Below are 22523 nucleotides of genomic sequence, written 5' to 3'. Positions count from 1 at the left end.
AAAGAATGAATGGGGCCATGTATCGTGAGATTTTGAGTGCAAACCTCCTTCCATCAGCAAGGGCATTGAAGATGAAATGTGGATGGGTCTTTCAGCATGATAATGATCCCAGGGCAACGAAGGAGCGGCTTTGTAAGCAGCATATGAAGGTCCTGGAGTGGCCAAGCCAGTCTCCAGATCTCAACCCCATAGAAAACCTTTGGAGGGAGTTGAAAGTCCGTGTTGCCCAGCGACAGGCACAAAACATCACTGCTCTAGAGGAGAACTGCATGGAGGAAAGGGTCAACATACCACCCACAGTGTGTGCCAACCTTGTGGAGACTTACAGAAAACGTATGACCTCTGTCATAGCCAACAAAGGATCTATAACAAAATATTGAGATGAACTTTTGTTAATGACCAAATACTTATTTTCCACCATAATTTGCAAAATAAATCTTGCCAAATCAGACAAGGTGATTTTCTGGATATTCTCATTTTGACTCTCTCATAGTTGTGATCTACCTATGATGTCAATTACAGGCCTCTCTCATCTATTTAAGAGGGTAAACTTGCACAATTGGTGGCTGACTAAATACTTTTGTTCCCCACTGTATATTTCTATACACAAAAGCAATACACAGCATGCAAGGTTTAAAGGCAATTTTCCAGGACGATTTTATTTATCCATTTAGTGGCATGGCTTTATAGGTCGTAGAACAAGAATAAAAATGATATATGTGTTGCAGTAATATGATGTGCAAATTCTGAGAAATTAAGATTTAAATATACATGCAAATTAGTCGGGACAGGTAATGGGGTTTTTTGATGCCCCATTCACTTATCTGCATGTCATAAAGCTTGAATTCTCAGCACTGGCACATTGTATTACTATGATAAAGGTACCATTTTATTCTTGATCTGTGACCTATACAGCCATAACACTAGTTGGATGAGTACATTTTTCCTGACAGATTCCCCATAAAAAATCTATAGGATTTAATATATATATATATATATATATATATATATATATATATAGATAGATAGATAGATAGATAGATAGATAGATAGATAGATAGATAGATAGATAGATAGATATATATATATATATATATATATATATATATATATATATAGATAGATATAGATATATATATATATATACACATTATACATATATATAAAATGAAAAAAACAACTCTTAACAAATTGTCATGTTAAAACATCATGACTGTGGCCACAAAAAATGACACAAAACATGTTTAGAAATAAAATACGTTTAATTTTAAAAACACATATACACAGACATAACCCCCAATATATCCAGTGTGCTCATTACTGTCACAACACGTACTATAAATATACACACTTACTGTAGGTAAGCTGTGAACAAGATGAAGAAGAAAATTAATGGATGAATAGTGCTTGCTTTGTCTCCATTAAATTACCGTGGGACTCACAATGTAAACAGCTTGTACTAAGCAGCCGGTGATTGAGTATAAATATTTATAAAGAATTTATTGCAATTCTGACATGGATTTTCAAAGTAAGCACAACCGCCACATAAGGTTTAATAAGGTTTAATGGGAATCTGACCAACATGATCCAATCCCTGCACTCCCAACCCAAACTGTTTACATGCTCTCTGTAATATATTGTCATTGTCAACCATACCTTAGCTATTATTATTGATTTATTATGTTTTGCTTATATAGCGCTATCATATTCTGCAGCGCTTTACATACATTATTATTGCAGTCCCCAATGGGGCTCACAATCTAAGTTCCCCATCAGTATGTCTTTACTATGCAATCTGTTGCTGTCTGTCTTAATTCATATTCAATGAGGCGTACGTGCTCTGGGAGTGTCAAAGCACTTCCCCAAGCCTATGCCTCCCTGGTTCTATTCCCCACCCATCTACACCTTCGTCTGGGTGGGGAATAGAATCAGGGTGGCAGAGGCTTGGGAAGTGCTTTTAAACTCCCAGTGCACCTAAGCCTCATTTGCATGTACTATTAAAACTACTAAAACCTCTATTTTTTTTTGTTTAGAAGCAACAACTTGCATAAGCAAAGGTGTGGATGATGTTATTTATGGAGTACGAGGTGTGGATTGGTATCATGGATTCTCTTTAGAAGAGCAATTTATTAATTTATGCAGGGTGAAGTATGGTGACAGATCTGCTTTAAATTAATAAAATGAACCACTTACATCTGTATATCACCCCGAAATATTATATAGTAATAGTAATGAATCCACTTTATTAATAAGTGAAGTGGTCCCAACAATTCCCCACCACCTCTTATAACCCTTGGCCAACAGCTGCTGTGTATCTACCTGCTTAGAAGTCAGGAGATGGGAAGCTGGGAGTGCTCAGCCTAGTGGACTCATAAATATGACCTGCCCAATAAAAAAATAGTGCTTGCCAATGTTGAATCCTTTTCCACATTTAACTCTACAATATTTCAGGGAAAGTGAACTTTAAAGATCCATCAAGGGACCACACGTGGAGACTAGTCCTGCTCGGCCCCAGCCGGCTCTTCACAGCACTGCTGTAGGTGATGGACAGGTCCCTTCCTCATGTAGTGTAAACATAGGGAGAGACCTGTCAATCACCATCAACACAGCTTGGAAGTGGCAGCTGTGGGTAGATCAGACAGTGGGTGAAACCTTGCCTCAGGTTAGTCCTTGGTCGAATCTCTAACGTTCATTTTCTCTGATATGCTGGCATTTTAGTGGAAAATATACATAGATTCAATAGTCTAGCCAGGATCTGTTTGAGGAGCATAAATCAGGTGACAGGTTCCTCTTAAATGTCAAATATACCATTGCAATAGTACTACAATCACCACAACATAGCCACCACATTATATGAATGAAAATGCATTAAATTAATTACAATCTGGAATAATCTTTTTATAAACAAATAGAGAAAAATAAAAATATAACTGTTTAAAATTCAGTGTTTTTGACTAGTATTTATAATATAACCTATGAAAAGTTTGCTCTTGTGTCTCAGGTGTCTTGCTTCTGTAAAAAAAAAAAAAAGATGAAAAAGCATCACGTAAAAACAAATATATACATCAAACAAAAAGCAAAATTCATCTTGTTGGTAAGTTTCCATGAGGCTTATACACAGCAGATTGTCTAGATTTGTAGAAATAATTTTTTTTTTGTCATATTAGTATTGTGCAACAGATTTACAGAAATCTTGCCTAAAAACTGTGGCACTAATCAGTATCAGAAAATGAATGGAGCTAAAAATGTGTAATCCACAGAATGTCAAGTTTTGTGGATTTCACCACAGGCCACATCTACCCTATGGGAGTATCCAGAATTCAAATGAATTGCACATTTTTGCAACTAAAGTTCAGTTCAGTAAATTCAAGAGCTCGCTCACACAAGTGTGTAAGGCTAGTTTCACATTTGCGTTTAAATCCGCAGCGTTTAAAATGCATCCACAAGTGGTGGAAAAAACGCATATAAACGCGTACAAACGCGGCGTTTTTTTATACGCATGCGTTGACACATGCTGTTAAAAAAACGCTGCGTTTGTACGCGTTTACATGCTTTTTTTCCTGCGTTTCGTATGCGTTTATGGTGCGCATGATGAGAAATTTCACAAGAGAAAAATCAAGCCGGTAATTCAGCGCGGTGTACAGTAAAATCACACTGACAGGTTAGAATAGAGTAGATATATACACATAGAATAGGTATATATACATATATATATGTCAGTGAGACACCTATATATGTATATTTATATTTAATGCAGCGCTAGATAGCAGAAGCCGGTAATTGAATTAGCGGCTTTTATGCTATCTCCTTCACAAACCCGACAGGATATGAGACATGGTTTACATACAGTAAACCATCTCATATCCCTTCTGTTATTACATATTCCTCTTCAGTAATGTAAGAAATGTCTGTGTCAAATTTGGGGGCTCTAGCTATTAAATTAAAGGGTTAAATGGCGGAAAAAATTGGCGTGGGCTCCCGCGCAATTTTCTCCGCCAGAGTGGTAAAGCCAGTGACTGGGGGCAGATATTAATAGCCTAGAGAGGGTCCATGGTTATTAACCCCCCTTGGCCCCCCTGTAATAAAATATTACAACAACATGTGTCTTTATTTCATTAAAATACTTTGAAATAATGTGTGTGTGTTTTATTAACAATTTCGTACGATTGGATTAATAATGGATAGGTGTCATAATTGACGCCTCTCCATTATTAATCTGGCTTAATGTCACCATACAATAGCAAGGTAACATTAACCCTTCATTACCCCATAACCCACCGCTACACGGGAATGGGAAGAGAGAGGCCAAGTGCCAGAATAGGCGCATCTTCAAGATGTGCCTTTTCTGGGGTGGCTGAGGGCAGATGTTTGTAGCCAGGGGGGCCAATAACCATGGACCCTCTCTAGGCTATTAATATCTGCCCCCAGTCACTGGCTTTACCACTCTGGCGGAGAAAATTGCGCGGGAGCCCACGCCAATTTTTTCCGCCATTTAACCCTTTAATTTAATAGCTAGAGCCCCCAAATTTGACACACAGACACTTCTTACATTACTGAAGAGGAATATGTAATAACAGAAGGGATATGAGATGGTTTACTGTGTGTAAACCATGTCTCATATCCTGTCGGGTTTGTGAAGGAGATAGCAGAAGCCGGTAATTGAATTAGCGGCTTTTATGCTATCTAGCGCTACATTAAATATAAATATATATACATAGGTGTCTCACTGACATATATATATATGTATATATACCTATTCTATGTGTATATATCTACTCTATTGTAACCTGTCAGTGTGATTTTACTGTACATCGCATGCGTTCAAAAAAGCAACAAAACTCATGTGCTTAAAAACGCATGCGTTTACATTGACAGCAATGTGTTTTTTTGTCGCAATCCTTGCGCGATCGAACGCATGCGTTTCCTGGCGGCAAATAGATGCCTCTAGAAATTACTACATGTTGCATTTCCGCGCCAAGCCGCAAACGACAAGACGACGCATGCGTCGGCAAACGCGGCAAAACGCGAACAAAAAAAAAAATGCATGCGTTTTCAATGTTAAATATAAGAAAACACGACGCATGCGTTTATATGCGGTACAAACGCTGTGGCCACAAACGCAAATGTGAAACCAGCCTAACACGGCCAAGTGCTCTCCGATGTTTTATCAGACAGTATTTGGTCCAATGTGATACTATGGGTCAATGCAGATCCGCTATTTTTGTCTCATGCCGATTCGGTCTATGGGTGCATGTGAAACGTAAGACTGCCGTCCAATGTGCGGGCGCAGAGACAGTGGGGAGGAGGATGTGATGTGATTTCCTCATGCGAGAGAATCGGATCATAGTAAGATGACAGAGTTTGAGACGAGTGTCACTAGCATAAGGGAATCAATGGCTGTGTGACCTTGGGCCGAATGGGATAATTTTGCTGTCAAGCATGTGGATTTCCGCAAGCAGCATTCAAATAAATGGTATAGTTTCTGACATTTATGCCACTTGTGAATTTACACTTTAGGCTGGGTTCAAAGATTCTTTATTAGTATCTTGTCATAGGTTTAATGTTTTTTAATGTTAAAAATGTAACAGTTATAATGTACAGTACAGTTTGATTGACATACCTTCTTTCTGTATCCCCTCCCTATTATTTTTTTTAATTAAAAACCCATACAATTTACTTGATTAGAAAAATCATGCAAAGTACATTCAGAAAACTTGGATGATTGTCATCTATGCTGTTATCAGTATCAACTCTCCCTCTCTTAAAGCACTATCAGTGCTTTCTGTGCAGCATCATTATTGTCAGTGCTTTATGAGGGGGAAAGCTGATAGTAGGGTTTGTAATGTGATAACACCCACATGGACTTAATAAAGGCCCCGTCTCACACAGCGACGCTGCAGCGATACAGACAACGATGCTGATCGCTGCAGCGTCGCTGTTTTGTCGCTGTGTGGTCGCTGGGGAGCTGTCACACAGACAGCTCTCTCCAGCGACCAACGATCAGGGGAACGACTTCGGCATCGTTGAAACTGTCTTCAACGATGCCGAAGTCCCCCTGCAGCACCCGGGTAACCAGGGTAAACATCGGGTTACTAAGCGCAGGGCCGCGCTTAGTAACCCGATGTTTACCCTGGTTACCAAAAAAAACAAACAGTACATACTCGCCTTTCGGTGTCCAGGTCCCTTGCCGTCTGCTTCCTGCTCTGACTGAGATCCGGCCGTACAGTGAGAGCAGAGCGCAGCGGTGACGTCACTGCTGTGCTCTCACTTCTCACTGTACCGCCGGCAGTCAGTGAGAGCAGGAAGCAGACGGCCAGGGACCTGACGGACATCAGAAGGCGAGTATGTACTGTTTGTTTTTTTTTACATTTACGCTGGTAACCAGGGTAAACATCGGGTTACTAAGCGTGGCCCTGCGCTTAGTAACCCGATGTTTACCCTGGTTACCAGTGAAGACATCGCTGGATCGGTGTCACACACACCGATTCAGCGATGTCAGCGGGGCCTCAACGACCAAAAAAAGGTCCAGGCCATTCCGACACGACCAGCGATCTCACAGCAGGGGCCTGATCGCTGGTACGTGTCACACATAGCGAGATCGCTATGGAGGTCGCTGTTGCGTCACAAAACTTGTGACTCAGCAGCGATCTCGCTAGCGATCTCGCTATGTGAGACGGGGCCTTAAAAGGTATCTCTTTATTCAGCTCCCTATGATCTCTGTGCTTATATAGGAGGGTTGATCCTAATGACAGATTCCCTTTAAGTCTAAGTCAAAGGAGACTAGGAAGATGAGCTATATACTGCTATTGGCAGGGTTTCTGAATTGTAGAGCTTATTTCATCCCTGGTACATAGGGAAACATTATTGTCAAGTAAGGGTATGTGCACACGTTGCAGATTTGCCTGCAGATTTTTCTGCACTGAATCCACATCTCTTGGCAGAAAAGCAGGTGCGTTTTTAATGTGTTTTTTGCGCATTTTTTAGGCATTTTTGGATGTGTTTTTGAAAGCTGTCAGGTGATGTCACTACTCTATAGGGCCTCCAGTGACACACTGACAGGAGATAATGGCCCCTGCAGTGCATCACTGAGGTTACCTGAGTTCATTGATCTCACTTCATGGCAAAGCTGCGTGGGAATTTTCCCACACAGCAGTGCCACAAGTGAGAGTAGGAACTATTTCTCACAGCGGCGCAGGGATACAGTGCAGAAGGATACCTTCCGTCATTGTATTGCCAGAGCCCCTGGAGAGTGGTCGCATCAGCTGATGCAGCAGCTCTCCACGGGAGATCATCGTGGGACACTCGTATTAATTGAATAACTGCGGATCAGGGAGTGTATTGTTTGTTTATTATTTTAATGTTTTTTACAGGTGAGCAAGGGCTTCGGGATTCAAGGTGATTGGTGAGTATGTACTCTATGTTGTATGTACTGTGTGTGTTGTGTATATGTACTGTATGTACTGTATGCTGTATCTACTGTTTGTTATGTTGTATGTACTGTAGGTTATATGTTGTATGTACTATATGTTGTATGTACTGTATGTTATATGTTGTATGTACTGTATATGTTTTTTTGTTTTTATTTACATTCAACACATCAGCCGGATGATGGGACTACTATGGTCCCATCATTGGCTAATGTGTAAATCACTGTCACTGTAGCAGGCATAGCCTGAAGGGACTTGTAGCCCCATCGAACGATGCCTGCACACACACACACACACACCCAAAGACCCCCCGCACAGCCCCACAGACCCACAGACAGCACCGCACACCCACAGACAGCGCCACACACACCCGGACAGCCCAGCAAACACCCGGACAGCCTCGCACACACCCGGACAGCCCTGCACACACCCGGACAGCACCGCAAAGCCCCAGACAGTGCCGCACAGCTTCGGACAGCCCACAGACACCCCGGCAGACCCTCGGACAGCCCACAGACCCTGCCCGCACACACTATACAGGCACACAGTCACCACCCACACACTTCCCTCCTCCCGATCTGCAGCATTTCACCCGCAGCTAAACTGCAGATCTTTTTTACATCTGTGGTTTTACTGCGGATGTGCCTGACTCAATGCAAGTCTATGGGTGCAGAAACGCTGCAATTCCGCACAAAAGAAGTGACATGCTGCGGAAAAAAAAGCTGCATTTCGATGCAGATTTTTCTGCAGCATGTGCACATCAAGTCTGCGATTCCCATAGACTTACATTGGTTGTGCACTACACTGCGGATTTGATGCAATTCCGAGTGGCAAAAAATGCTCTGGATGCGCAATAAAATCCGCAACGTGTGCACATAGCCTAAGAATTTGATTTCCTGATTTTTAAATAATCACTTAATATGGTAAAGATTTAAAAGACACTTTTTTTGCATCTATATTAAGCCTATAGAGTTACTATTTGTGTAGCAGGGAAGTACAACAGCAGCAATCATAAAATCCACACCCAATTTGGACTGCGATAGAAGGTAGTTCGCCACTTATCCTTTTTTAAATATGTATTGTTTTTTTCAACATGTAGAATTGGAATTAAAATCATGTGTGGACTAGTGTTTTTTTTACATTTTTAATATGTTAATATGTTTTTTGTGAACTGACTGCATCATTCTTCTAGTTAGTTCTCCTTGTGATTTTATATCGGACTAGTTTTTAATAAGGCAAATATTGTTTTATTCTTTTACATTTTTTTCTTTGGTTAATAATTATGTGTATTACCTTATACAGATAGAGAGTCCTTACCCTAAGGTTATAATCAGTAAATATCTATTTTGTTATGTTTCTTTTATGTTATGTTATTATAGAGCCATTGCCTAAAATGTGCAATACGTTTGATACTTATTTGAGATGTTTTCCATTTGAGATCTTTTATTTGTGGTACAAGAGTATAAAAATGTATAGGATTATTCATATGGACATGTCCAGGATGAAGCCGAGCAGGCGAAACTCGGGTTGGACAAGTGTGCAAGGCACATTCTTTTTGGCTACAGTGCAAGATATTGTTTTAACTGCTGTCTTATATCGGAATCATGTAAGTATGACTCATGTGTGTTGAGGTTTAATGCCTCATTTAATAGTGGTGCTTCACTATTCTGATTTCCTTCCAGTTTTCTCTACACCAATAGATCTGAAATGTGAGATTAAACAACATCAGAAGGTCTCATACTACGAGATACCAGTGCCTGCAAGCAAGCTGTTAACATCTTTCAGCTAAACTCCTCAATCTGAACGGTGATCCTATAATGTAATTTTCTAGAATCCAGTTCACTTGTACTGTGCTTTGTTTTTCATTTTGGAACATGCATGACATTTGTGAACAAACCCTTTTAGGCTTAGAACACATTAAGTGTACATGTTACAGAAAACAGCGTGAGATCCAGAAATATTTTTAAGTACTTCTCAGAAGCAAGATAATTACCACTACAATATAGTTTCAGCTCTCATGCCACAAATGCTTCACATGTTCTTTTTTTTAGCAAATGCAAAAAACTCCAAAACTTATTTTAGTATGCTTTCTTCTGAAAATCGGATGTGTGATTGGGCCTAAACCTTACATGGAGATCAGAACATTGTGGGACTTTGGGTGGGGGTGAAGGCAAAAAAGCCTCCTAATCCCTTTCCGACATCGGGTGTAATAGTTTGCCAATGTCGGACTCCCTCCCTCTGATGTGGGCTCCGGCGGTGACAAGCGCTTCTGGCAAAAGCGCCGGAAATACGCACACCGTTGACCCTGTCATGTGATCGCGAGTCACCGGTGTGTTGGCATGACAATCGGAGGTCTCCTGAAGACCGCTGTGGTTGTCAGTGCCAGTTTGCTGTAAGCACCACCCAGTGGTTGGCGCTCATAGCAAATGAGTAAATCTGCTATATAGAGGCGATCTGATCATTCTCTATGTAGCAGAGCCGGTCGGGTTGTGGCAGTTTCTAGTCTCCCATGGAGGCTATTGAAGCATGCCAAAAATAAAAAATAAAATATTTTTAAAATTCGAAAAAAAATAAAAAAAAAATATAAAAGTTCAAATCACCCCCCTTTCGCCCATTCAAAATAAAACAATAAAAATAAAATCAAACCTACACATATTTGGTATCGCCGCGTTCAGAATCGCCCGATCTATCAATAAAAAAGGATTAGCCTGATCGCTAAACGGCATAGTGAGAAAAAAAGTAAAAACTCCAGAATTACATTTTTTTTGGTCACTGCGACATTGCATTAATATACAATAACGGGCGATCAAAAGCTTGTATCTGCACCAACATGGTATAATTAAAAACGTCAGCTCGGCACGCAAAAAATAATCCCTTACCCAACCCAAGATCATGAAAAATAGAGACGTTACGGGTATCGGAAAATGGCACAATTTTTTTTTTTTTTTTTTTACCAAAGTTTTGAATTTTTTTTCACCACTTAGATAAAATAGACATATTTGGTGTTTATGAACTTGTAATGACCTGGAGAATCATAATGGCCGGTCAGTTTTAGCATTTAGTGAGCCAAACAAAACATAAATGTGGGATTGCACTTTTTTTGCAATTTCACCGCACTTGAAATTTTCCCCGTTTTCTACTACACGACATGGTAAAACCAATGGTATCGTTGAAAAGTGCAACTCATCCTGCAAAAAACAAGCCCTAACATGGCCATATTGAAGGGAAAATAAAAAAAGTTATGGCTCTTGGAAGAACTGGAGCGAAAAAAGAAAACGCAAAACTGAAAAAAGCTCCGGGAGTTAAGGCTCGCTTTAATTTGTGTAATGTTTGATGTATGGTCAACAATGGTTATACTAGAAAACAATGAATATTTTGGTACAGAGTACATATATCACTAGCTATCACTCTCTTACAATTCAGCCAAGAAAAATAAGAATAATCAGTGAACACATCTATATTGTGAATTTACCTTAATGTGAACTAAAAGTAGGTGGATTCCAAAAATGAGCAGAATAGAAATCAAGACAATGAGTTTACCGATGAGTACACTTGCATATAACTTGATACCTGTGTTTAAAAATGAGAATACGTTAGAAAAAGCAAATATACAGATTAGAGGACAGTTCCACAAGCCGATTTCAACCCATAAACGAGGACATTTGGATATCTTCAAGGTGATAAGCACTCTTTGGCCCGTTCACATGGGTCGATGTACAGGGACAGGACATTTGTTAATGTGATCTTTCAGTCCCCACACAGCATTTATAAGAAGTAATACTGTATTCTGCCCCATTACTGCTCCAGTCAGGCAACAAATTAGGGTTTTTCTCATTTGTCGACTCATTAAAGGCATGTTTACAAGGACAAATGACCAGGAGCAAGTGTTCTTATGAATGCTTGCGTGCCAATTATCGGTCTGTTGTAAACCAGCCTTTATCATTGTTATTTCCTGCTGAAAGATTCAGATGCAGTATGTTGGATTTTACCATGTCTTATTCATTGGTCAACCAATAAGTTCTATGGGGTGGAATCTGACAACTGCTGATCCCCTAGGCCTATGGTAATAACAATAAATAATAATAACTGCATAAAATCTATTCTACCATATTTTATTAATTTTATGCATTTGGCAATCATTTTTTCTTCTTTGCAGGCATATGTCTTAATTTCAGAGTGTCTGGGAAACAAAGGAAAGAACTAGTAGATGGAGAGGTTGTGGCCCAATAGGCAATTATAGTGGATTATATATAAAAATAATCCGCGCTTTTTTTTATATATATATACCTGTTTATAGCTACTAATACAGAAGGGTGGCACTGTATTTGTATCAGCTGCAGGATTCACAGTTTCTGAAGCGCTACTGGTGTGCTTAATTATAGTGAATTATTTATGATTATATTATTTCCTCATATTTTTACCTTGTGCTGAAAGGCCGTTATCATTACTTGAAGAATTTTGCTCCTGACAGTTTCTTCTGTTATTTGCTAAGTAGAGGAAACAAAACACTGATATTAAAATGGCAAATTGTATATGTGCACCTGTTAGAGAATATTTATTAGAAGCTTTTCATGGGTTATTTCTAAAATTATAATGTTGTCCAATAATTGTGAACACACATATTCTTGTATGCCAATACAACTAATTTTAAATGTACCCCATTTTGCAAATATCAACCCCCCAATGATGCATGATGGTCGTCCAGGCTCCATTTATCCTCCTCGTAGCAGTGGAACTGCTAGCCCGGTTCACTATGTATTGATTTAGGCCTTCGCCGGAATTTTTTGGAGAGTCTGAAAACTATACATTTTTGGAAAGGTTATAGTATAAGCAATACGAAAAACAATGTTTCCATTTGCCCCGAGTCCCACGTGACCGCCATATTGGATTTTACAAAATGGCTGACGTAAAACCAATTTTCGTTAATATCTCAGCTTATAAATAACATAAAAATAAAATTTGACAGCTAAACATACATTTTAGGGCTAAGAAATGCAATATTACTAGTTGCAGATGTGTTTTAGATATTTACTACAGCAGTTTTTTATAATTAATTAGTATTGACATAATAATACATAATGACAGGAATCACATGTTTTTTTTTTCTTTTATTACAGGAGTTGAACATGACAGACAAACCACAAGCTACTGAAGTCACTTGTGAAGGTGAGGCACCTATCAACTGGAAGCTATGTATGCTCTGTCAGTCTTCCAATGGCAATGAGAAGTTGGTGCAAAATCCTCGGATACAGTCTTACCAGCGCGTTTTGGACATAGTAGCAGAGAGGGCAAGTTTACAAGATGGCAACTATGTTGATATCCATCGACGGATTAGCAACAGGAAAGACACAATCGCTACACATCAGGCAGTCTACCATCGAAGTTGTTACACAAATGCAATTAACAACGACCAAATACAACGAGCCCGGGACCGTTATGCACATGCATTAGCTACTGGTAGCCACATTACCAAGAAACGAGGATTAAAAAGAGGACGTGCTGAAATGGACGAATCAGGTTCATTAACATCTGACTCTTCATCACCATTCACGAGGTCACATACATGGCCACTGGATAAGGAAAAATGTTTCTTTTGTCAGAACGATGAGAATGAGAAGCTTTATAATGTGAGGACAGTCAACGCAGGGAAATCGTTGAAACAAGCTATTGAAACATCAGATAATTTAACACTGAAAACAAGACTGAACACATGCATTGCACCAGGGGATGCACATTCTATTGACGTCCGGTACCACAAAAGCTGTTGGACAAAGCATGTTTTTCATGGACAACGAGAACGTAGTACCAACAGAACAGACCACAAAGAACCCTTATTACAACGTGCAAGTCTGCTAGAATTGCTAAACCTAGTTGATATTCAAACACAGAACCAATCATATCTATCTATACAAGATATCGAAACCACTTATTTGAATATGCTTGGTATAGAAGGCGTGGAAAATCACAAACCTACATTCACTAGAAAGTGGCTCAAAGAAATTATAATGAATGCCTTGCCACATCTGAAATCCTGTCTTTCAAAAAACAGAAGGGAATCAGCAGTTCTTTATTCACCAGAAGCCTGTGAGGAAATCATGGTTAATTCTGCAATGGAATGTCGTAGTGATGATGCAGACAACATGCAGACAATCTACAAAGCAGCACAGTTAATTAGGAAAAGCATTGCTAATTTTACAACGGAAGTCAATGATAAAAACACCATAACGGTCACTAGTGACATACACGACGTTCCAGCAGAATTATATTCCGCTATCCGTTGGATCATAACAGGGCCGATTAACAGCCTTGAAACTCAAAGAAGGACCACAATTGTTGACCGAGCAGCACTCACTATGAGTCAGAACATCATGTATGAATTCAAATCAAAACGCCAGGTCAACTACAAGCCAAAAACCGAATCATCAGTATTCAGACAACCCAACGCACGAGAAAACCCACAGGTCCTGGGGCTAGCTCTGACTGTTCATCACACCACTCGCGATAAGAAATTAATGAATCTTCTTAGTTCACATGGGTTTTGTGTTCCCTATGGCCGTACCCTACGAATGGAAACTGCTTTGGCTAATGCTGTTGTAGAAAACACCCGAGAGTTAAAAGGTCTTTACGTGCCACCATTCTTGAAGAAGGGTACCTTTGTGTTCTTTGCAGTTGATAACACAGACTTTGCAGAGGATACCCCTGATGGGAAAGGAACCACACATGGAACTATTACTGCTGTATATCAGCAAGTAGATGCTGTTGGAGAACCAGTTGCACCACCCTTGAAGATAACAGATGCCCACACTTTATCTGTCACTCCATACCATGTACATATGTTGCACTGTGACAAGCCAAAAGTACAACATACCCAAAGATCAGAACACTTTGTCACAAACAAGGAAATATCAGGTTCTTCCCAACTTTCACAATTTGGATGGATTGTTGCTACTGCTGTATCCAGAATGCAGCAACTAGAGAAAGCATCGAGCAAAATTCCTGGATGGTCAGGATACAACTCACTGTTGTCCGAAAGCAAGCGATTTACCAACGTTGGAGCCTTACCACTGCTACCAGAGCTAGCACACGAGTGGTCAACCTTGCTGACTGTGATCATGCAAGCAAGTGAACTGAGGAAGTTGACTGTTGGTGAAGATCATCCCACTGTTATTTCATTTGATATGGCTCTGTATGAGAAGGTTGTCCAACTTCTAGATGCAAGACCTGATCTGAAACGCACCGTTGTTCCACGACTGGGAGAGCTACATGTTGTAATGGCTGCCCTGCGCGCTCTGGGTACCTCTACGGAGAACTCGGGTATTGATGATGCATGGATAGAAGGTGATGTGTATGGGTCTGCAACAACAAGGCAAATACTGAAATGTACCCATTACAAGCGTGCTCTTCGTGCTCACACATATACATATGTTGCTCTGTATGAACTGTTGCTGGACGAGTTCTTCATTGATAATCCAGAACTAAAACAGGTGTGTTTGATGGCAACAGAGGGAATTGAAGCTGCCTGTTCTGAGGAAAACAAGAACACAAAAAGTAAGTCAGTGAAACAAGCAAGCACTTCCCTACTAGAGGCCTTGACCACTGCTGACATAATCACAGTCTTTCAAACATGGGTGAAACAGAGATCCAAAAATGCAATGTTCAAGTCAATGATGAACTACCTACAGCGAGTGGAAACAATCCTTTTATTTGTTGCTGCAACCAGGAATGCAGACCTTGAGCTTCATCTTCAAGCCGGAGAGCAGCTCAGCAAGCTCTTCTTTGCATTTGACCGGATGAAATACAAGCGATTGTGGCCAAGGTATATCACGGACATGCATGACCTTAAAATAAATCACCCTCAAACATGGGAAGAAATGGAAGCGGGTAACATTTCAGTCACGAAAAGTGCTATCCCATTTGTATCCATTGGGGCGGACCATGCATGCGAGCATCTGAACGAGCTGATGAAAATCCATGCTGGCATAGTCGGCATCTCGAACAATGCCAATGCTCGTCAGATTCTTCATGGCCACACCTGAACTCTCCCGAGTTGTCAAAGAATATACCAGACAGTTTGATTTAGAACGTGACAAAACCAGAGAGCATCACGATCTTGGGCCAAGTGCAGTCAAGAAGTGTCATCATGTTATTGACAAGATTAAGGAAGCAATTTTGAAACATGGCAACCCATTTGCTGTTGTAGGTGACAAGTTGCACAATGTAATCACCCATGCCTACATCCCTGATGAGTACGTAAAAATGATCCTGAATGCAGATGAGACAGGTCAAAAGCTGTATGAAGACTATGTGTTGGCGCGAATCAATGGGGATGTTAGCCTATGGGCACCAGTAAAGAAGGAGAACAACAGGATGTTCATGTCGGCAAACAAGAAAACCACAGTAAAACTCCGAGACAAGACTGTTGATCTTAAGGAGACCAAGGACTTGTATGGAAGAATGATGGTTTTGGCAAGGTCCAACAGAGACATAAACCAGAAAGTGGCCATTGGGAACTACGAATTCACTCTGACCCCAAGAGCCTTTTTTGCTCCAGATGGTACAATGTTACCATGCCATGACAAATCAAAACTGATCAGTCTCCTTAACAAGTTGGTTATAGTAGAAACTCCACAGAAAGATCTGCAGCCAGAAGATAGGATGGACACAAGATCAGATGCTCCAAGTCGCAAGATAGCCCTGGTAGATGGAATGGTTCTTCTGCAAAAGATGGCCAAGAAACCGGCAACACTAGTGACAGTCAAAGATCTCAGTTACTGCTTCAATGACAGGCTTATGTCTCTCACAGAAAATTACGATGAAATAATCCTTGTGTTTGATACGTATAGGGAAAATTCTCTCAAGGATGCTACCAGGGATAAAAGAAGAAAAGGAAAGGCACCAATTCAGTACCAGGTCAGAGATGAAACAAACATTAATCATATTCCAATGAACAGGTTCCTTTCACATGACAAGACAAAGGCTGACCTGACCAACTATCTTGCTGCAAAGACTCTAGAGTTCAACAGTTCATCACAAAAACTGGTCATCACTTGTTCTTCAGGGTGTACCAGGAGCAACAAAAACTTAGTTTTCGACGACAACAATCACGAAGAAGCAGACACACTGTTGATCTACCAAGCTGTCTTGGCAACACAACGAAACCCACCGGATGCAAGGATGGTTTTCTTCTCCCCTGATACCGATGTACTGGTGTTGGTCATAGCTAACTATGACCTCATGCTGAAGAATACATCAATTTCAATGGTCTCTGGGATGATCGAGATAGAGCCAATAAGGCGAGTCATAGGGGCAGACAGAGCAAAGGCTTTGACAGCCTTCCATGCATTCACTGGTGCTGACACAACTGGAAGGTTCTCTCGAATTGGCAAAGCAATCTGGCTGCAAGCTTACATGAACGCAACACCAGATGTAATCAGTAGGGTTGAGCGAAACGGGTCGATCATTTTCAAAAGTCGCCGACTTTTGGCTAAGTCGGCGTCTCATGAAACCCGATCCGACCCCTGTGCTTGTCGGCCATGCGGTACGCGACTTTCGCGCCAAAGTCGCGTTTCAATGACGCGAAAAGCGCCATTTCTCAGCCAATGAAGGTGAACGCAGAGTGTGGGCAGCGTGATGACATAGATCCTGGTCCCCACCATCTTAGAGAAGGGCATTGCAGTGATTGGCTTGCTGTCTGCGGCGTCACAGGGGCTATAAAGGGGCGTTCCCGCCGACCGCCATCTTACTGCTGCTGATCTGAGCTTAGGGACAGGTTGCTGCCGCTTCATCAGAAGCAGGGAGAGCGTTAGGCAGGGTCCACTAACCACCAAACCGCTTGTGCTGCAGCGATTTCCACTGTCCAACACCACCTTCGGTGTGCAGGAACAGTGGAAGCTATTTTTTTTTTTTTTTCCCCTCAGCGCTGTAGCTCATTGGGCTGCCCTAGAAGGCTCCGTGATAGCTGTATTGCTGTGTGTACGCCACTGTGGAAACCAACTGCTTTTTTCAAAGCACATATCCTCTTGTTCCTTCCTTTCTGCACAGCTATCTTTTTTGTTTGTCCACACTTTTTATTTAATTTGTGCATCAGTCCACTCCTATTGCTGCCTGCCATACCTGGCTTACATTACTGCAGGGAGATAGTAATTGTAGGACAGTTTTTTTTTTTTTTTTGTTTTTTTTTTGTGGGAGATTAAGATTGGCATTTCTGCTACAGTGCCATCCCTGTGTGTGCCATCTCTCACTGAGTGGGCCATAGAAAGCCTATTTATTTTTTCCGTGATTTGTGTTCTAAAATCTACCTCAACACAGAAACACTACATCAATCAGTGGGAGAAAAATATTGGCCTCAGTCAGGGCTTGTGTGCCACTGCTGTGTGTGCGCTATCTCTCATTCAGTGGGCTATAGCAAGCCTATATTTTTTTTTTTTTTTTTTTTTTAATATTATTTGGTTTCAAAAGTCTCCCTGAAAAAAAAAAAAAACCTAAAAAAACAGTGGGAGAGTAATATTGCCCTTTCAGCTTGTGTGCCAGTCTTGACTCCTGGGTGTGCCACCTCTCTCCCTCTCATTCAGTGGGCCATAGAAAGCCTATTTATTTTTTTTTTTAAATATTATTGGGTTTCTAAAGTCTCCCTGAAAAAAACAAAAAATACATAAAAAAACAGTGGGAGAGTAATATTGCCCTTTCAGCTTGTGTGCCAGTCTTGACTCCTGGGTGTGCCACCTCTCTCCCTCTCATTCAGTGGGCCATAGAAAGCCTTTTTTTTTTTTGGTTTTTTTAATATTATTTGGTTTCTAAAGTCTCCCTGAAAAAAACAAAAAAAACATAAAAAACAGTGGGAGAGTAATATTGCCCTTTCAGCTTGTGCGCCAGTCTTGACTCCTGGTTGTGCCACCTCTCTCTCTCTAATTGTGGGCCATAGAAAGCCTTTTTTTTTTTTTTTTTTAATATTATTTGGTTTCTAAAGTCTCCCTGAGAAAAAAAAATAAATAAATTAGGTGGGAGATTAATATTGACATTAGTGCTTGAGTGACAGTCCTGCGTGTGTGTCATCTCTGTGATTTTGTGCCACAGAAAACAGAGTGTGTAACATTGTGCCTGATTTTCCTTGTGGTCTCACCAACCTGTTAAGGGATATTGAAATCATACTGAAGTTATAGCTCACCGTGTAAGTTGTTTGATAGCAACAAATAAAGTTACTTTGGTTAAGATTTTAAAACAATGAGGAAGTCTGGTGCAAGAGGTCGTCGTGGGCGTTCATTGTCAGCTGGTAATGATGGTAGTGGTAGTGGAGCATCAGGTGGTCGTGGGGATAAAAATATTCCACCTAAGTCTGGAGCTGTGGAGCCAGTTTCGTCGTCAGGCTACACAAGGCCTCGAACGCTCTCTTTTCTGGGAGTAGGAAAACCGCTTTTAAAGGCGGAGCAGCAACAGCAAGTTTTGGCTTACATTGCAGACTCAGCCTCTAGCTCTTTTGCCTCCTCTTCCGAAACTGGTAAATGTAAAAGCAGCGCGTCGCTTGTGGATGTTCACGGTCAGGGACAAGTCGCTTCCTTGTCCTCCTCAGCAAAAACTACAACAAGAGAGAAGGATGCAGCAGGCGACACAACGGGTCACTCCATGGAGCTCTTTACACATACCGTCCCTGGCTTAGAAAGTGAAACATTTAACAGGCCATGCCCATTACAAGTATATTCTGACATGGAGTGCACTGATGCACAGCCACAGCCAGAGTACTATGCTGCTCCTTTGACTCAGACCACCACATTGCCCTCTCAGGGTACAGATCCACAATCAGACCCTGATGAGACTATGTTGCCCCGCCACGAACGCTATACCACCGACCGACACAGTGACACAGACGAAGTTGCACACGAGCTCGAAGAGGAGGTAATAGATGACCCAGTTATTGACCCCGATTGGCAGCCATTGGGGGAACAGGGTGCAGGCGGCAGTAGTTCAGAAGCGGAGGTGGAGGAGGGGCCGCAGCAGGCATCAACATCGCAACAGGTTCCATCTGCCGGGCCCGTATCTGGACCAAAACGCGTGTCAAAGCCAAAACCTGTTGGAGCACAGCGTTGCCATCCGGTTAAAGCTCAGTCTGCAATCCCTGAAAAGGGATCAGAGTCTAGGAAGAGTGCAGTCTGGCATTTTTTTAAACAACATCCAACTGATCAGCGCAAAGTCATCTGTCAAAAATGTTCAACTAGCTTAAGCAGAGGTCAGAATCTGAAAAGTCTAAATACTAGTTGCATGCATAGACACTTAACCACCATGCATTCTCAAGCCTGGACTAACTACCAAACGTCCCTCAAGGTTGTAGCACCCTCGGCCAATGAAGCTAGTCAGCAACGCAACATCCCTTCCGTCACTGTAAGGCCACCATTTTCCGCACCACCGGCAGTATCTGTGCAGGTTTCTTTGCCAGCCAAAAGCAGTCAGGGTCAGGGAATCACCAGTTTTGTAGGAGGAAATATTGCATGTAGGGCACCGGCGGAAACAATACCGTCTCCAACCGTCTCTCAGTCTGCCATGTCCACCGGCACACCCGAAAGTTCCACGATCTACAGCTCTCCAGTCCAGCTCACCCTACATGAGACTCTGGTTAGAAAAAGGAAGTACTTATCCTCGCATCCGCGTACACAGGGTTTTAACGCCCACATAGCTAGACTAATCTCGTTAGAGATGATGCCCTACCGGTTAGTTGAAAGCGAAGCTTTCAAAGCCCTGATGGAGTACGCTGAACCACGATACGAGCTACCCAGTCGACACTTTTTTTCCAGAAAAGCCATCCCAGCCCTGCACCAGCATGTTAAACAGCGCATCGTCCATGCACTCAGGCAATCTGTGAGTACAAAGGTGCACCTGACTACAGATGCATGGACCAGTAGGCATGGCCAGGGACGTTATGTGTCCATCACGGCACACTGGGTGAATGTGGTGGATGCAGGGTCCACAGGCGACATCAATTTAGGGACAGTTGTGCCTAGCCCACGGTCTAGGAAACAGTTGGCTGTAGGCGTTCGCACCCCCTCCTCCTCCTCCTCGTCCTCCTGCAGAAGCTACAGCTCTTCCACAGAACGCAGTCGGCCAACCACTCCATCGGCAGATGACACTGTTGCACACCAGTTGTCCCATTATGGGCCAGCTACTGCCAAGCGTCAGCAGGCTGTATTGGCTATGAAGTGTTTGGGCGACAACAGACACACCGCGGAAGTTCTGTCCGAGTTCTTGCAACAAGAAACGCAGTCGTGGCTGGGCACAGTAGATCTTGAGGCAGGCAAGGTAGTGAGTGATAACGGAAGGAATTTCATGGCTGCCATCTCCCTTTCCCAACTGAAACACATTCCTTGCCTGGCTCACACCTTAAACCTGGTGGTGCAGTGCTTATTGAAAACTTATCCTGGGTTCTCCGACCTGCTCCTCAAAGTGCGTGCACTTTGCTCACATATCCGACGTTCGCCTGTACACGCCAGCCGTATGCAGACCTATCAGCGGTCTTTGAACCTTCCCCAGCATCGCCTAATCATAGACGTTGCAACAAGGTGGAACTCAACACTGCACATGCTTCAGAGACTGTGCGAACAGAGGCGTGCTGTTATTTATTTGTGGGAGGATACACGGGCAGGCAGTAGGATGGCAGACATGGAGTTGTCAGGTGTGCAGTGGTCGAAGATACAAGACATGTGTCAAGTCCTTCAGTGTTTTGAGGAATGCACACGGCTGGTTAGTGCAGACAACGCCGTAATAAGCATGAGCATCCCCCTAATGCGTCTGCTGATGCAAAGTTTGACGCACATAAAGGAGCAGGCGTCTGCACCAGAGGAAGAGGGAAGCCTTGATGACAGTCAGCCATTGTCTGGTCAGGGCAGTGTACAGGACGAGGTAGCGGGCGAAGAGGAGGTGGAGGACGAGGAGGATGATGGGGATGAGTATATTTTTAATGCGGAAACTTTCACGGGGGCACAGGAAATTGGTTGCGTGTCACGGCCGGGTTCTGGTTTTTTGAGGGACACAAGTGACGTAGATTTGCCTGCAACTGCCCCTCAACCAATCACAACCGGAGATTTGACAAGTGGAACTTTGGCCCACATGGCGGATTATGCCTTACGTATCCTACAAAGGGACACACGCATTACGAAAATGATGAACGATGACGATTACTGGTTGGCCTGCCTCCTTGATCCACGCTATAAAGGCAAATTGCAAAATATTATGCCACATGAGAACTTGGAACTAATATTAGCAACCAAACAATCAACTCTTGTTGACCGTTTGCTTCAGGCATTCCCAGCACACAGCGCACGTGATCGTTCTCACACGAGCTCCAGGGGGCAGCAGACTAGGAGTGTTAGGGGTGCACACATCAGAAGTGGCGTTGGACAGAGGGGTTTTCTGACCAGGTTGTGGAGTGATTTTGCTATGACCGCAGACAGGACAGGTACTGCTGCATCAATTGAAAGTGACAGGAGACAACATTTGTCCAGTATGGTTACTAACTATTTTTCATCCCTTATCGATGTTCTCCCTCAACCGTCATTCCCATTTGATTACTGGGCCTCCAAATTAGACACCTGGCCAGAATTGGCAGAATATGCATTGCAGGAGCTTGCTTGCCCGGCAGCAAGTGTCCTATCAGAAAGAGTATTCAGTGCTGCAGGGTCAATATTAACCGAAAAAAGGACTCGTCTGGCTACCCAAAATGTTGACGATCTAACATTCATTAAAATGAACCACAACTGGATTTCAAAATCTTTTGCCCCACCTTGCCCGGCCGACACCTAGCTTTCCTATGAAAAGCTCTTGCCTGTGAATTACTTTTCTAATGTCTAATTTGCTGCTGCAGATTGTACAGCATACGACATGTTTACACCTCCCTAAATGGCCAAACTCCCCACACGGGGCCGTGGTATCGCGACTTGGCGCAAGCACCCGTGAGACTGCTGTTTGTCTGAAGAGGTGGGTGTGCTCGCTTTTGGTTGACGGCATTGCTACTGGGTCCCTCATAGTACAATGTAGTGTCTCTGGCGGTGGTGGTGCGCACCCAACGTCAGACACACCGTTGTAACATGAGTGGCCCTGGGGCGGTCCCGCCGG

The 22523-nt window shown here is 42.3% G+C and overlaps 1 protein-coding gene across 2 annotated transcripts in view; it reads right to left on the bottom strand.

Annotated features, from left to right (window-relative positions):
- Positions 1–1246: 1246 nt before the first annotated feature.
- The window catches only part of LOC143793979 (immunoglobulin superfamily member 1-like), a 197164-nt gene continuing 175887 nt past the window's right edge, over positions 1247–22523 (bottom strand). The window contains exons 6-8 of one of the 2 annotated variants that reach the window (XM_077280899.1): positions 11849–11914; positions 10900–10997; positions 1247–3012 (exon numbers count right to left, since the gene is read on the bottom strand). In XM_077280899.1, coding sequence (XP_077137014.1) covers positions 2998–3012; positions 10900–10997; positions 11849–11914 — 179 coding nt within the window. In that variant the 3' untranslated portion in view covers positions 1247–2997. The remainder of the gene's footprint in view (positions 3013–10899; positions 10998–11848; positions 11915–22523) is intronic. The other variant, XM_077280898.1, reaches the window with a different exon arrangement.

Source organism: Ranitomeya variabilis, chromosome 1 (assembly GCF_051348905.1).
Source record: "Ranitomeya variabilis isolate aRanVar5 chromosome 1, aRanVar5.hap1, whole genome shotgun sequence".
Taxonomy (NCBI): Eukaryota; Metazoa; Chordata; class Amphibia; order Anura; family Dendrobatidae; genus Ranitomeya; species Ranitomeya variabilis.
The sequence above is the reverse complement of the archived record's forward strand: the minus strand, read 5'-3'. Positions and strand labels throughout refer to the sequence as shown.